At 39.4% G+C, this 15,394-nt stretch overlaps 1 protein-coding gene across 8 annotated transcripts in view; it reads right to left on the reverse strand.

Annotated features, from left to right (window-relative positions):
- Positions 1-736: 736 nt before the first annotated feature.
- Positions 737-15,394, reverse strand: part of LOC104589532 (histidine-containing phosphotransfer protein 2-like) — a 58,658-nt gene continuing 44,000 nt past the window's right edge. For 5 of the 8 annotated variants that reach the window (XM_088899336.1, XM_088899333.1, XM_088899331.1 and 2 more), the window contains 2 exons: positions 13,919-13,991; positions 737-976 (listed from right to left, as the gene is read on the reverse strand). In XM_088899336.1, the coding sequence (XP_088755462.1) occupies positions 935-976; positions 13,919-13,991 (115 nt within the window). In that variant the 3' untranslated portion in view covers positions 737-934. The remainder of the gene's footprint in view (positions 977-13,918; positions 13,992-15,394) is intronic. The other 3 variants (XM_088899335.1, XM_088899334.1, XM_088899337.1) reach the window with 2 other exon arrangements.

Genomic DNA, 15,394 nt, shown 5'->3' on the forward strand with positions numbered 1-15,394 from the left:
ATCCATTTATCTTTCCAAAATTTGATTTTTCTACCATTACCAATTATCCACCCGATGCCTCTATTAAGTTAAAATCTAGAATTGGGAATACCTCTCCATGCCCAAGATATTCCATTTTTTGGATTAAAAATCATTTTCAAGTATTTCTGGATCACCACTTGCACCCAAAATTTTTACTTATCATTTAATATTTTCCATCCTAACTTAGCAAAACAGACCTCGTTAACCCAATAAAGATTTTTTAGGCCCAAACCACCCCATCTCATCCCAATTCATCAAATGAATGGACTTTCTTCCATTACTCTTAGACCACAGGAAGTTTCTTTGACTTTTATTTATGTCATCAATAATATTATTTCGAATTTTAAATGATCTCATGTTGAACTAGGGTTAATTTTTCTCGGAGATCAGATAATAATTTCTTGGATACACAACCACTAATTATTGTTACACCAAATATGTGCACAAGCTGAATGAAGTTTTCGCAAGGGTTAATTTTAAATTAAGGATTTTCGCGAAACTTAATAACTTTCCCTCAACTTTCTGTTTCTCTCTTATTTTCTCTCAAATCAAATACAGCATCAGTGAATACAATAATTTTACTTAGGCCAGTATGCAGGACGACAAGATATAGGCAGGACCCCATTTTGGGTTCCAAACCCACCGAAAGACAAGTATTAATCCCCAACACAGAAAGTTGCAAGAAATTTGACAATAGTTTCTAACCCGAATAATACTCCATGTTGTAAAGATTCTTTACCAAAAAAAAGGTTTGTTTTTTAACCCAAAATGGAATACGCAGTTTGGTTCCTAGAAAAAGAGATATTTCTCTTAAAAAATAAAGAATTCATTCAATATAAACAAGAAGAAATAATATATATACAAACTATTGTTGTCACAACTGGAAAAGGATTCAGAGGGAGACTAGTAGTCGTCACTGTTGTTTGGTATCATAAGCAAGGATTCTTTTCTCCAACTGCACTCCACAGATGATCCAGGAGAAAAGGGATCATTACAACAAGAAAAGCTTAATAGTCATTATTATTTAGGTCCTAATGAATATTTAACAGTGTTAAAGCTAATTCTAATGCAAACTCATAATTGTTCACAGAAAGTCATGCCATATTAAGCATCTAATCTAATCTCATAAAAAAAGACCAAACAAAGTAGAATGACAACTACTGAGTTGTTAGAAATCATAGCTATCAAACAAAACACATGTAGAAACATAAATATGATATTAGAAGAATTGGTGTACAATATGGAACGAAGAACAAGGAATATGGCAAAAAGTAAATCAAATAAACATAAAAAGATAAAGACCAACCACATGTATGTTCATGTTTAATATGGTCTCATTTAAAAGTTTGAAGCTAAGAAAATTCAGCATATTTTATATGTAAATACGTGTATAGTATATTTTTAAATTAAAGACTTTCTTCAAAAAAGTGTCAGTATATATACAATACACACTACACATGAAGCATACCATAGTTCGTGCTCTCAGCAATCTCTGGACTTGTTACAACAAAACTCCATGGTCCCACATATTCTAAGATGGTTGCTCTGGATAAATATAATATAGATCCAGATATAATCTTGACAGGGAGGCGGAGACAATTAGTTATTTGGAAGCAATTGAAAGGAGGTGGTGGGAGGAGAAATGTAAAGGTAATGTGAAGAAAGGGGGTAAAGGGTGGAAGCAGAACAGGGACATGTTGAGATTGGCGTGGAGGTTGAATGCCACAGCAGGGAAGGGGGAGGGGGGAAAATAGAAGGGGAGGGAGGAAGGGAAGAGGGTTTCAGGGTTGTTAGTGTTTAATGGATCTGTCTATTTTGTCTTGGAATGTTCGGGGCTTGTGCTTTGGGCGTAGGAGAATGGTGGTTTGTAATCTACTAAGTGGAAATCAGAGGTGGTATTCTTCCAAGAAACAAAGTGGAAGTAATGGATTGCAGATATGGTAAGAAGCATTTGGGGTCAAGGTCAGGTGAGGTGGGTTAGTAAGGCAGCTAGCTAGGGGCAGTGCAGGAGGTTTGTTGACCTTGTGGGGCAGGTCTAAATGTAATTTAATTTCTTCTCATGTTGGTGAATTTACAGTCTCAGTAGTGCTGGAAGTGGAGGGGGGGGTTCAAGGTATGTTCACTAATGTTAGAGTCGACAGATCAGGGGTATTTTGGTCTTTTGGTTTATCTAATTAGAAGTGAAAGGTCTGTTTTATTCAAGTTTAAGTTGTGTCCCATCACTTGTAAGGGACAATACTGTCTTTCTTGTAACTCAGTTTATTTAATATAAATACAAAGTGGGTCGACTGGTGTGGTGACTTTTCCTCAACTGGTCGAACCCTTCTTCTTCCTCTTATTCTTCTCTACTTCAAATCTAGAACTGAATAGAATTATTCACATGGTATCAGAGCAATAAGACACCAGTTTTCTTTTCTTTTTTCTTCTTTTCTCATTGCCCTTTCTTCTTCCTGAGTTTGCCGCCAGCCATATCAGGTTTCTTTATTTTTCTCCTAGACTGATTGGAAGCTCGACAAGGGGCCAAAAAAGGAGTGGTCATTTTTTGCTTTTGGAGGTAAATATGCCTCCAGTTGCTGTGGTGGTGTTCGTTGAAGTGGTGTACTAGATGCCCTCTGTTCTGTGGTACGAAGAGGGCTGTTTGTGGACAGGTATGAACAGATTTTTTTTCTCGCCCATTAGTGGACAGCGGCTGTTGTGTTTTGGTCTAGAATACATTTCTGTAGTGGTGTGAATCGATAAGTATGCATATCAGTTCCTTTTTCTTCTGTTTATACTTGGACATATGCGTTGAAAGTAGGGCTTTCGATTGCTGAGTTCATGACAGAAGTAGTGTGGTGATGTTTATACTTTGCTAAGTAGTGTGTGGTGTGGTGCTGCATAGTCAAAGGTGAACACCTTGTCTATAACAGTGATTCCTTTGTGAAGTGAGGAGATTTAGTTGAGATGGCGTCAACCAGAGATGGGAGTGACAATAAAACAGGTGTTATGATTTCTCCAGATTACTTAAATGTTCAAATGACATCTATTAAGTTGAATGGTGAGAACTATGTTCCGTGGGCCAACTTGGTGGAGGTGTTCTTAAAGGCCAAGAAAAAGGTAAAGCATGTGAGAGAGGAAAAACCTTCCTCTGATTCCCTAGGGTTCAGTGATTGGGAGTAGAAGGACGCTCAAATTATGACCTGATTGTGGAATAGCATGGAAGCTAAAATTAGTGTGAATTTTATGTTCCTAGATACAACCAAAGAAATCTGGAACCATGCTAAGAAACTTTATTCCGGCCAAGATAATACAACTAAGGTATATCAATTGTACCAGGAGTACTTTAACCTGAAGCAAGGCAACCAAAGCTTGGAAGAATACTATGCTAACATGAGAAATATCTAAAATGAGCTTAATGTATATCATTCTTTAACACCAGATGTTCAGGTTCAGCAACAACAGCGAGAGCAGCTTGATGTGACAAGGTTTCTGGTGGGTCTAAAGGCTAAATATGAACCTATTCGAGCACAAATACTGGGGGGGGGGGGTCTACTCTTCCCTCACTTAGGAAATGTACATATTGTGGATTAGAGGGGCACACTGTTAATTTCTACTATGATTTACATGGTCCACCCAACACTTGGGCTAACCATGCTGTGAGTAGTGGCAATGGTACAATTAGTGAAAAACAGCAAACTGATCGAACTCCCTCCACATTTACTAGTGCTTCTGGAAAGGAGATGATGAGTGTACCACGTGAGGTAATATGAGAAGTTCCTTCAGACATCATCCACAACTACCCTTACCCATTCAAGTATGGCTTGCTTGGCTTCCAAGCCTTCACACTAGATCATTGACTCTAGAGCCTCGGATCATATGTCTGGGACTCCAAATGTATTTTCTTCACTTTCCTCGTCTTCCACATCCTAAACAATTACTCTTGCTAATGGTTCTACATCTTCCATTTGTGGTGTTGGTGATGTTGATCTTTCCTCCTTATCTTTATCATCTATTTTATATGTTCCCAAGTTCCCTTTTAACCTTATGTCTGTTAGTAGATTAATCAAGTCACTTAATTGTTCCATAACCTTTTATCCCTCTTCTTGTGTGTTTTAGGATCTCAAGATGGGGATGAAGATTGGTGGAGGGCATGAGGCAGGTAGATTGTATTACCTTAATGGTGGTGGCCCGCCAATAGCATTACAGTCATCTCTTACTCCTCTTCAATGGCACTACAAACTTGGTCATCCATCTCTCAAGGCCCTAAAGTTGTTGGTTCCGTCCTTAAGTCATCTTTCACTGTTGGATTGTGAGTCGTGTCAGCTTGGGAAACACCATAGAGTCTCTTTTAGTCCAAAAGTTGATAGTCCTGTCTCGAGTCCTTTTTCTTTAGTTCATTCTGATGTTTGGGGTCCAAATAAAGTAATGTCATACAATGGTTATAAGTATTTTGTAATTTTTGTTGATGACTTTTCAATGATGACATGGCTCTATCTTATGAAAGATCATAGTGAATTGTTCTCTATTTTTCAAAAATTTTATGTTGAAATATGTACCCAATTTGGAGTTCATATTAAAATCCTTTGCTTCGATAATGCAAAAGAGTACACCTCAACACCATTTCAGCAATACTTAGAGCACCATGGGATAATTCATCAAACTTCTTGTTCCTACACCCCAAAACAGAACGGTGTAGCTGAACGGAAGAATCGACACCTACTTGAAACTACTTGGTCCATGATGCTTAATATGAATGTCCCAAAGCGTTTTTGGAGTGATGCTATCTTAACATCATGTTTTCTCATAAATCGAATGCCATGTCCATCCTAGGAAGTCATTCCCCTTTCTTAGTTTTGTTTCCTACTTTGTCTCCGTTTCCTCTTACCCCTAGAGTTTTTGGGTGTGTTTGTTTCGTTCAAAATTTGGGACCTAGTTTAGACAAGTTAGATGCATGTGCTACTAAATGCATCTTCCTTTGATACTCCAGGACTCAAAAAGGGTATAAGTGCTATAACCCTAACTCTCATGTCATTTGTGTGTTCCGCTGTCACTTTCTTTGAATCAGTCCCATTTGTAGTTTAAGTTCCACTTCCTGTCCCAATTGAGGACCCCCTTCCTGTGCTTCCTGTTACAGTTGCGGATCCCTCTCCCGTGCCAATTACTACTGAGCAGCCACCAATTTGACAAGTGTATACTCACAGAAGAGCACCGGCCCCTCCTCCAATTCAGTCCTCATCGACAAATCCTGTGGTTGCACCTTCTCCCTCGGACCTTGATCTTCCTATTGCGTTGCGGAAAGGTAAACGTAGTTGTACATCTCATCCTATTTCACATTATGTTTCAGTTGCTCACCTTTCTGCTTCCTATCACCACTTTATATCCTTGCTATCCTCTATTTCCACTCCCAGAACTGTCCAGGAAGCCCTTACCTCTCCAAGGTGAAGACAAGCAATGGAAGAGGAATTGTCTGCTCTACAGCACAATCACACGTGGGAATTTACTACTCTCCCTCCCAGTAAGCATGTTGTTGGTGTAAGTGGGTCTACACAGTGAAGTATCTTCCAGATGGTAGTGTGGAACAATTAAAGGCCAGGTTAGTGGCCAAGGGCTATTCTCAGTTGAATGGTGTGGACTACATGGAAACATTTTCTCCTGTGGCTAAAATTGGCTCAATTCAGGTATTGATTTCCTTAGCAGCTATGTATGATTGGCCTCTCTTGCAGCTTGACATCAAGAATGCCTTCTTGCATGGTGATCTAATTGAGGAGGTATATATGGAGCAACCACCAGGGTTTGTTGCTCAGGGGGAGGATGGTAAGGTTTGTAGAGTTAAAAAGGCAATTTATGGACTGAAACAATCTCCACATGCGTGGTTTGGCAGATTCAATGAAGTAGTGAAGAACTTTGGGATGAAACTGTGTCAGGTAGATCATTCTATGTTCAGCCATGACTCAAAAGATGGGAAAGTCTTGCTAGTGGTGTATGTGGACGATATTGTCATAACTGGGAGTGAAAGTCACGAGATTGACAAGTTGAAGAAATTCCTACAAGACCACTTCAATACGAAAGATTTGGGTAAGCTGAAGTACTTCCTGGGAATAGAAGTTGCAAGGTCCAGGCATGGAATTAACTTATGTCAAAGGAAATATGTTCTCGACCTACTTGAAGAAACAGGACTGTTAGGTGCTAAACCAGTCGAGACACCTATGGAACCAAATGCTAAGTTGAGTATTGATGCAGGTGAAGAGTTTGATTATCCTGAAAGGTACAGGAGGTTGGTGGGAAAGTTGAACTATCTGACTATTACACAACCAGATATATCATTTGCTGTAAGTATGGTGAGTCAGTTTATGCAACATCCTCGGATTCCTCATTGGGAAGCAGTTTTAAGAATTGTTAGGTATCTGAAGGGTGCTCCAGGTCATGGTTTGCTATACAAAAGTGGAGGAACTCTTGAGATAGAAGGGTATAAGGTGCTAATTGGGTTGGTTTTGTATTAGATAGGAGATCAACTACAGGGTATTGTACCTTCCTTGCTGGCAATCTTGTAACTTGGAAGAGTAAGAAACAAATAGTGGTGGCAAGGAGCAGTGTAGAAGTTGAGTACAGGGCTATGGCTCATACCACTGTGAACTAGTATGGTTGAAGAACTTCTTACAGGAGATGAGGTTCTCAGTTGACAAACCCATGAGGTTATACTGTGATAATCAGGATGTTGTACACATTTCTTCTAATCCAGTCTTCCATGAGAGAACAAAGCATATTGAGGTCGATTGCCACTTTGTAAGAGAGAAAGTGATTAGTGGAGTGATAACTACATCTCATGTCAGCTCAGGAAATCAGTGGGCAGATCTCTTTACAAAGGGGTTGTCTCAGGGCAAAGTAGATTATATTTGTGACAAGCTAGGACTATATGACATACTCTCCAGCATGAGGGGGAGTGTTAGAGTCGAAAGATCAGGGGTATTTGCCTTGGGTGGTTGGAGGAGATTTCAATGTAGTGAGATTTTCAGAGGGAAAAAATAATGGTAATGAGAGCTCGAGGAACAGAAGAAGATTTGCTAATTTTGTTAATCATGCCAATCTTTTGTTAGACAGTTTTGTATGCCCTTAACTTCAATCCGATTTGATGTACTATTTAGTGGAAATAAATAAAGTGCATGTTTGATTCATGTTGTTTGGTTTAATTCTGTGTAAGACCCTAAAACTGGACACTTATAGAGACTCGTGTTAGTTTTAAATATTCACAGCCGTTGGATAAATCTAGGGAGATTTATCCTGCCAAGGCTGATACTGGTGTGCCACCAAGTGTTGGGATGGCCTGTCTCAGCCACCAGGGTAAGACCCGAGGCACATGCAGTATGGGATTACTTGAATCCTTGAACCGGACCAGATTTCCAATGTTGCCCTGGACCTTGGAGACAGATGGGCAAAATTGGAAAGTTACACCTGACCCCTAGACTCGATTATGACATTTCACTAGGTGTCGGATCGGGCTGTCTTTAATATGCCAATCAGTGAGATCCTTAGATGGGGATCAAAACCTGGGTATGTTGGGACATTCTAAGAATTCATCTGAGTGGGTGATCATAGTGACAGGATCAGCTCCTTTGTCGGACAAAGGGTAATGATCGGGAATGCACTCTCCCTGATGGAAACCAAACTGCCGGCAGTTGATTTCAATCGTTGGAATTTTGTTTTTGCAAAATTAATATATTTATATATATATATATATATATATATAAATATATATATATATGTCGGTTTCAAATTGTTTGCAAATGGTTTTAATTCCCGGGATCCATGTGAGTGGAGAGTGCGGCACTGTTCCTTGCAGCCGAGGGAGAGGTCCTCTTTTGTCGGGCAGTGCTTGATCATTAAGGGCTGAGAGGTTAAGTGTAAGACCATTTAGGATAGTACCTGATGGGCTAATCTTGCACCTGCCCACAGTCCCTGGGTTTTTATAAGATGGCTTGGCCCAGGGACCACTTAATGTAAGTGTTGGGCCCATAGGGTCCATATGATGGGCTCAGGGGTTTACTGAGTCTTTCAGTGAATTCGGATGGGCCTTGTATTAAAGGCTGGGCCGAACCCATGTGGCTGGTGTGTAGATCAATGCTTGGGTCCCACGCCATACAAAGAAGCACAACTGGGCAGCAAATTGGAAACTAGTTAAACACTGAACATCTAATGGGCCAAAAGCCCACTTCAAGCTGGGCTGATATGATCACCCATCTATGGGGCGAATCTGAGATTAATGTTAGTAAAAGGATTGGACCTTTAAGCTTATCCACTCCAGGAGACCAAATTCAGATTAGATTTGAATCTGGTAACCTCCTAATAAGATCAGGAGTAAACTAACTTAATCTGCAGATAGGATTAAGATAATCCCCTATCCAAATACAGATTTGGATTGGGATAACTCCTGATTAGGAGGTTTCTTAATCAAGAAGAAAAGAGGAGAAAAACAAGGGGAAATACATCAGAATTCGAACTGGGGTTTTGGTGAAAAAAAAAAACTCCCTGCGAATTGAGATTGGATCTCATTCATACTCCAGAGAGAAAAAGGAAAGCAGTTCACCCTTTTTTCGCCCTTGGAGTTCTCCTCCTGCCGCCACCATCTACCTTTGCAAGATTCGATCTTTGCAGAAATAGGAAGTCAAGAAATCTGTTCTTGACATCAGTCTTGTAAGAAAGACTGAAAAAGACTCAGTGTTTAGTGCTTCCAGAGGGTTCTTGCGAAGGATCCAGTGTGTAGGACGCACCCTGCTGGTTCTGTTCCATCCACAGCTATGTCATCTTCAGCAGGAATGGATCTTGGTGCATTCTTTGGGCGTGAACACCAACTTTGGGAGATACTGCTTCTCCGGATCAGGTATATTCCTCCCATTTATCTTTTGGTTTAGATCTGGTTTCATTATGGTTCAAGTAGGATCCTTGAATATTGTATTCTAAATCTAGGGAATACGATTCCCAGTTGAGAGGTAGAAAATTTTGAAATTCGCCCCACCCATTCCGCAACCTTTATGGCGTCCATTAGATGGATCCTACCATTCTTTCATCTTTTAGATTTGCCTCTAATGGGGGATTAATACACCTGGACAAATAACCAAGAATCCACGATTCTAGTTAAATTTGATAGATTTTTAATCTCCTTGAGTTGGGAAGAGGCATTCCAACAAATTGAACAAGTTGCTCTTCCTAGACCTTTATCGGATCATTCTCCAATTCAGTTACTATGTGGAAAGGTGGAGAATCAGGTGAGAAGTAAACCCTCTTTTAAGATGGAAAATGCTTGGTTCGAAGAAAAGGAGTTGATTCCTCTGCTTATGTTGAAATGGGCGGATTTTAAAGTGGAGGGTACCAGCTCTTACATCTTGGCAAATAAGATTAAAGGGATCAAAGAGGTGCTGAAATCTTGGAAAGTGGGCCTTCAAGGAAAAATGGAAACAGAGAAAAGAAAGTGCCTGGAGGTAATTAAAGAACTGGATTCGGCTGAAGAAGTGGGACCCCTTAGAGAAGGAGAGAGAAGGAAGAGACTTCTAGCCAAAGTGACTTTAGATTCATTAGCTTACAAGGAGTTAAAGTGGCGGCAAAGAGCCAAAGTTAAATGGCTTAAAGTAGGAGATAAAAACTCCAGTTTCTTTCACAAAATGGCAAAAGCAAGGAAAAAAGTAAATCAAATTGAGAAACTTGAATGGGGAGAGCAAGTGGGTGAAGACTGGACAGAAATGAAACACATTGTCACTGGTTTTTTCCAATGTTTTAAAAGTGCAACACGCAAGTGCCATTTTGTGCCTGAGGTGCAAGGTGAGGCGCGCACCTTTTTGTGGCAAGGCACACAATTTAAAAAAATGCAAAAAATTCGAAAAAAATTAAAAAAATTCAAAAAAATGCAAAAAAAAATTAAAAAAATAAAAAAACTATAAAACATAATATTAATAAATATATTAGCTTAAGTTTTTAAATAAATGTTTCAAAAAACCTATTATCTAAAATTAAAATACATAAATATAATATGTAAAGCATATACAAATGAGAATTTAAAAATGAAATCAAACATATAAAACATTTTCAAGCATATAAAACCCACAATCTCTTTTTTTCTCAATTGCATCAAGTAGCTAATGTGATATATTACATTCCTAATTCTACAAGCTGCCTTTGTGCCACGCCCCTCGAGGCAAGCCCGAACAAGTCCATGTTAGGGTCTTAAATTCTTAGATTTCACACACAAAATAATAATTTTATAGTTTAACTTGCTTTTAAGAAGAGAATTTAAGACCCTAACATGGACTTGTTTGGGCTGGCCTCGAGGGGAGTGGCACGGGGGTCTGGGGGCAGAGCCCCCGGCCCAACGGCCATAATCAAAAAAGGGAAAAAGCAACAAATTTTCAAAAGGCGAACGCCTGGGCTAAGGCGCAAGCCACACGCCTAGGAGCACCAAGCGAGGCGCCTACCCTAAAATGCGCTTCACCTGAGCGCCTAGGCGCACCTTTTAAATCATTGGTTTTTTCTCAGAGTTGTTCAAAGAGAACTGGGCAAGAAGGCCTTTTCCAGAAGAGCTTAACTTCAAAAGTCTTTCGGTGGATCAATAGAGGGAGTTAGAAGCGCCCTTCACAGAAAATGAGATATGGCAGGTAATTAAAAATTTGGAAACTGAAAAATCCCCAGGGTCGGATGGTTTGACTAACACTTTTTATAAACGGTGTTGGGAGGTGTTGACTGAAAAATCCCCAGGGGATCTGTTGAAGGTGTTCCATGACTTTCACCAAAATGGATCATTGGTTAGAAGTTTGAACAACACTTTCATCTCCCTCATTCCAAAGGTGGAAGATGCAACAAACATTAAAGACTTCAGGCCAATTAGTTTGCTAAATAGTTTTTATAAAATTCTATCCAAAGCCCTTGCAGAAAGAATGAAGAAGGTCCTTAGTGTGATCATTGAGGAGAATCAATTTGCATTCGCGCCGGGTAAACAGCTGTTGGATAGTGTGTTGGTGGCAAATGAGTTGATTGACTCAAGAATAAGAGAAGGTAAACCAGGGCTGCTTTGTAAGCTGGATTTGGAAAAGGCATATGATCATGTAAACTGGAAGTGTTTGGACTTGGCGCAAAGAAAATGAACTTTGGACAGAAGTGGAGAAATTGGATTAAGGTATGTATTTCCTCTCCAAAGTTCTCAGTTTTGCTTAATGGGAAATCCATGGGATTCTTCAAAAGTTCTAGACGATTAAGACAAGGGTATCCCCTCTCCCCTCTTCTGTTCATATGCGTAATGGAAGTTTTAACTCTATTTGTGCAGGTGGGGGTTGAGGGTCTATGGAAGGGTTTTGAGGTCTCTCCGGGTGGGGAAAGTGTTCAGATCCTACAGTTTGCCGAATATACTCTGTGTTTCATTGATGCGGATGTTGATCAACTAAAGGGGGGTGCTTAGTTGGTTTGAAGTGGTCTCGGGTTTGAGAGTAAATTGGACCAAAAGTAGACTGATTCTGGTGGGCAAAGTGGAGAATATTGAAGAGCGCACGGAGATTTTACCTGGTCAGATTGGATATTTGCCTATTTCCTATCTTGGCCTCCCTCTTGGAGCTAAATGTACCTCTGCGGTGGTGTGGGATCCAGTGGTTGAGAGAGTGGAGAGGAAGCTTATGTCTTGGAAATCCAAGTATCTGTTGCTGGGGGGAAAAATCACATTACTAAAAAGCTCACTCTCTAATCTTCCGGCCTACTTTTTATCTTTTTTCCCAATTCCAGTCAAAGTAGCCCAAAGAATTGAGAAAATCCAGAGAGACTTTCTTTGGAGGGGTTGGGAGGAGGAAAAGAAATTTCATCTGGTTAACTGGGATCAGGTTTGTGGCCCTAAGGATAAAGGGGGGTTGGGGATCAGGAAGCTAAAATTGTTTAATAAAGCTCTCTTGGGAAAATGGATTTGGAGATTTGAGAAAGAAGAAGACAGATGGTGGAGGAAATTAATTGCAGCAAAATATGATACTGACAGTGGGGACTGGGTAACCACTAATCAATTGATCCTTTAGGTTGCTCCCTGTGGAAAAAAATCACGGAAGTACTCCCTTGGATGAGTAGTGGACTAATTCCAAAGGTGGGGAATGGGAATATTTGCGGTCCTGGAAGGATACTTGGTGTGATAGTAGACGTCTGGCTGAAGTCTTCCCTCAGCTGTTTCAGATTGCAGAAAATCAGAATGGATCGGTGGCTAGTTAGTTTGAAGTGAGTGGGGGCACTATTACTTGGAGCCCTTCCTTTAGAAGGTCATTCCAGGACTGGGAAATTGGGAAAGTTGCTAATCTCTTGTAGTTGCTTTACAGGCAGTCCATTGACTTGTCTTCTGAGGACTCTTGGAACTGGAAGTTTAGTGTGGATGGTAGTTTCTCGGCTAGCTCTTTTGCGGGGGTTCTGAATGAAGCTGTGCATCCAAAAATTCCAGCTGAGAAGATTTGGAACCCTTCTGTGCCTTCAAAAGTGAATACTTTGGTTTGAGCTGCGTCTCTCAATAGATGCCTTACGAAAGACTCCCTGGTTAGAAGGGGTGTTCAGATTCAGGACCAGCTATGTGTTCTTTGTGGAGATGTGGATGAAGATGGTATGCACCTGTTCATCCACTGTTCGGTTACAGCCACAATATGGAACCACTTTTTATCAGGGTTAGGGCTGCAAATGCCTTATTCAGTACTGGGCATGATATGGAGTTGGGAGCTGAAGGGTGGTTCAAAATTGGCAGAGTACATTTGGAGTGTCCTTCCTGCAGCCATCTTGTGCACAGTCTGGACGGAAAGAAACGGGAAGGATCTTTCAAAATAAGGCCTCTAGCATAGATTGCTTGACTGCCTTTGCTTTTGGCAAGCTAGTTTCCTGGGTGGCTGCGGCGAAGGACCTTCAAGCTTCAGTCCTCTGTTCTCAGCTGAGATCTAGGAATTTTCTTGAGTTATGATGTATTGTAGTTGTTAAAGTGAGTTTCGGCTCCTTGTCTTAGGGGCCTTGGTTGTAATCTGCCATTTTTGGCTTATTTGAATAAAATTTTACCTTATCTTTTATCAAAAAAAAAAAATTCTTGACTGGGTATATCCAAGCGTTCATGTATTTCCTATAGTATCCCACCCAATATCCAGACTGAAAATCCAAGTGAACTGCATGTGGATTCATCACATAAGATTAGACTGACCAGGATTCAGTTAAGGGCTTGACTGTTTGGAACTGGATTCAGGTTAACTGCTTCCAACCTGTTTTGGGTTGGGCCATTCTCATTCAATTCCCGCAGATAGGAGAGAATTTTTAGTGTTCTTGTAACAAAATAAATTCCTTTCTAGCTAAACATTTATATTTCCCATGATTAATAAAATTCCTTCCTTTATAGTGTTCTTGTAACAAAATATAAAACATTTATATTTTATAGTGTTCACCATTTGATTTGATTCACACTCAATGTACAGTTCGTGGTTTGAAGGTCAGATAGGAAGGCAGGGAGGTACTGGTTCATGGCCTCTTCTTGTCTTTTCCTTATTCCTATTGATAGACATTATTTTCTACATTTCTTGCTTTCTAATAAAAATTCCATTTCTGACCCCCCCCCCCCTCCCAAAAAAAAGGAGGCAGGGTGGTACTGGTTTATCCCTCCCTAGTTGTTTTTTTGCTTCTTTGCATCACTAGTGTTTCACCACTTTTGGGCCTGTTATTGTTGTCTTTTCCTTTTGCCTATTGATAGACTTACTATTTTCTAAATTTCTTTCTTGCTAATAAAAATTCCATAACTGATCCCACTCCCAAAAAAAGAGGGAATCTAATTATCCAAGTTATACCAACATCAGCCTATTCAGCACTTCAGCTTGTGATAACCCAATATTAGGAGATATGAAACTAGTTCCATGTAACTCCTATCTATTAGCAGATATGAAACTATTACCTGAATAACAGTCTTGAATTTGCTTTGTAAATGATAGAATTCATACTTAATTTTATTAAGGGCCTGCAAACACCTAAAAGAGAATGACATTTAAGTACAAGATTTCTATATCAATGCAAAATAGAAGAAATCAAAAGCAAGGGAATTAACAATGATAATGCCATGAAAGCAGTAAATATTCAGAAAATAACATACATAGACAGTAACAGAATATAAAAAGGGGGAAGCATAGTCGTCAGCTTAGACAAACTGACAAGTGTCTATAAAAGTAAGGGAAAGAATACATTAAGATTGACAAATTGTAAATGAGGATGAAGATAATATTGACTAAAGGTTACAAAAATTTTTACAAAATCATCTATAAAATACTAAAAAATCAACCCAATGAATTTTTTTGATAAAAAAAAAAATAGCTGCTTATCCCAACTGCAGTTGTTCTGTCATACATTACACAAGTCCACTTTTGTCATTCCACTCTACCTAGAGCCATATCCATGGTTAACTTGTAAAACCTCAAATCATTTTTCACTAAAGCCATATCAACCAAAGCAAGCACTCTAAATATGTCTTAAAACAACATTCTCCTCTTCTCATTACTTCTTAACACTCATTGACTATCAAGATTTGGTCCATAAGTTTATCAAAAAAAAAAAAGATTTGGTCCACAAGTTGACTCTCCTGCATAAAGGAACCTTAAACTATGTAGTGATGAATGGAAATATATTAAGGCTTTTACTATAATCTTGTACAATCTGATCAACCTAAAATCTTTAGGACGATTTTGTGAAGAGTCCTAAAGTTGTATTGTACTATTCATAGTCCCTGTTGTATCTTACGTATTCTTTCTTTATTTCTCTTTTTTATCCCTGTAAGGGCTTTTATGTAATTATACATATCTTTGTATATATAAAGGACTCTTTGGCGTGAGGGTCGATTCATTCTATTGACACCCCTGAAATGATTGTTTTCTCTCTTGTTTGAATCACCAAGTTCACATGGTACCAGAGTAGGTGATTTGATCAGCAGTGAAAGAAATTTGATTCATTGGATTAGGAGAGTGTTTCAAGAGATTTTTATTCCATCTTCGATTGCTGGATTGAGAGCTCTCTAGAGGCTGTTTTGATCAGTTCAAGAAGTTGCTGTTCTGCCTGGAAAAGACGCCTAGCAGTTTTAAGTATTGACTTCAGTGTTGTCTTCTCCCTTTGGACTGTGTTTCTTTCTTGGAGATGGCTGAAAAAATGGATGTCATGCCTGGGAAGTTTGATGGAACTAATTACAGCATGTGGAAGTTCCACTTCGACTTCTTTGTTGAAGGAAAAGGATTAGAGGGTTACTTGAATGGCACTGTTACTAAACAAGATGAAACTGAAGTGAAAGCTTTTCAGCAATGGAAGCTTGATAATGGGAAATTAGTCTTTTGGATCCTTATTTCTATTGTGCCTCATGTTTCTGTACCTATGAGGAGAATGAGGACAG

Source organism: Nelumbo nucifera, chromosome 2 (genome assembly GCF_055504915.1).
Source record: "Nelumbo nucifera cultivar China Antique chromosome 2, China Antique-T2T, whole genome shotgun sequence".
Taxonomy (NCBI): domain Eukaryota; kingdom Viridiplantae; phylum Streptophyta; class Magnoliopsida; order Proteales; family Nelumbonaceae; genus Nelumbo; species Nelumbo nucifera.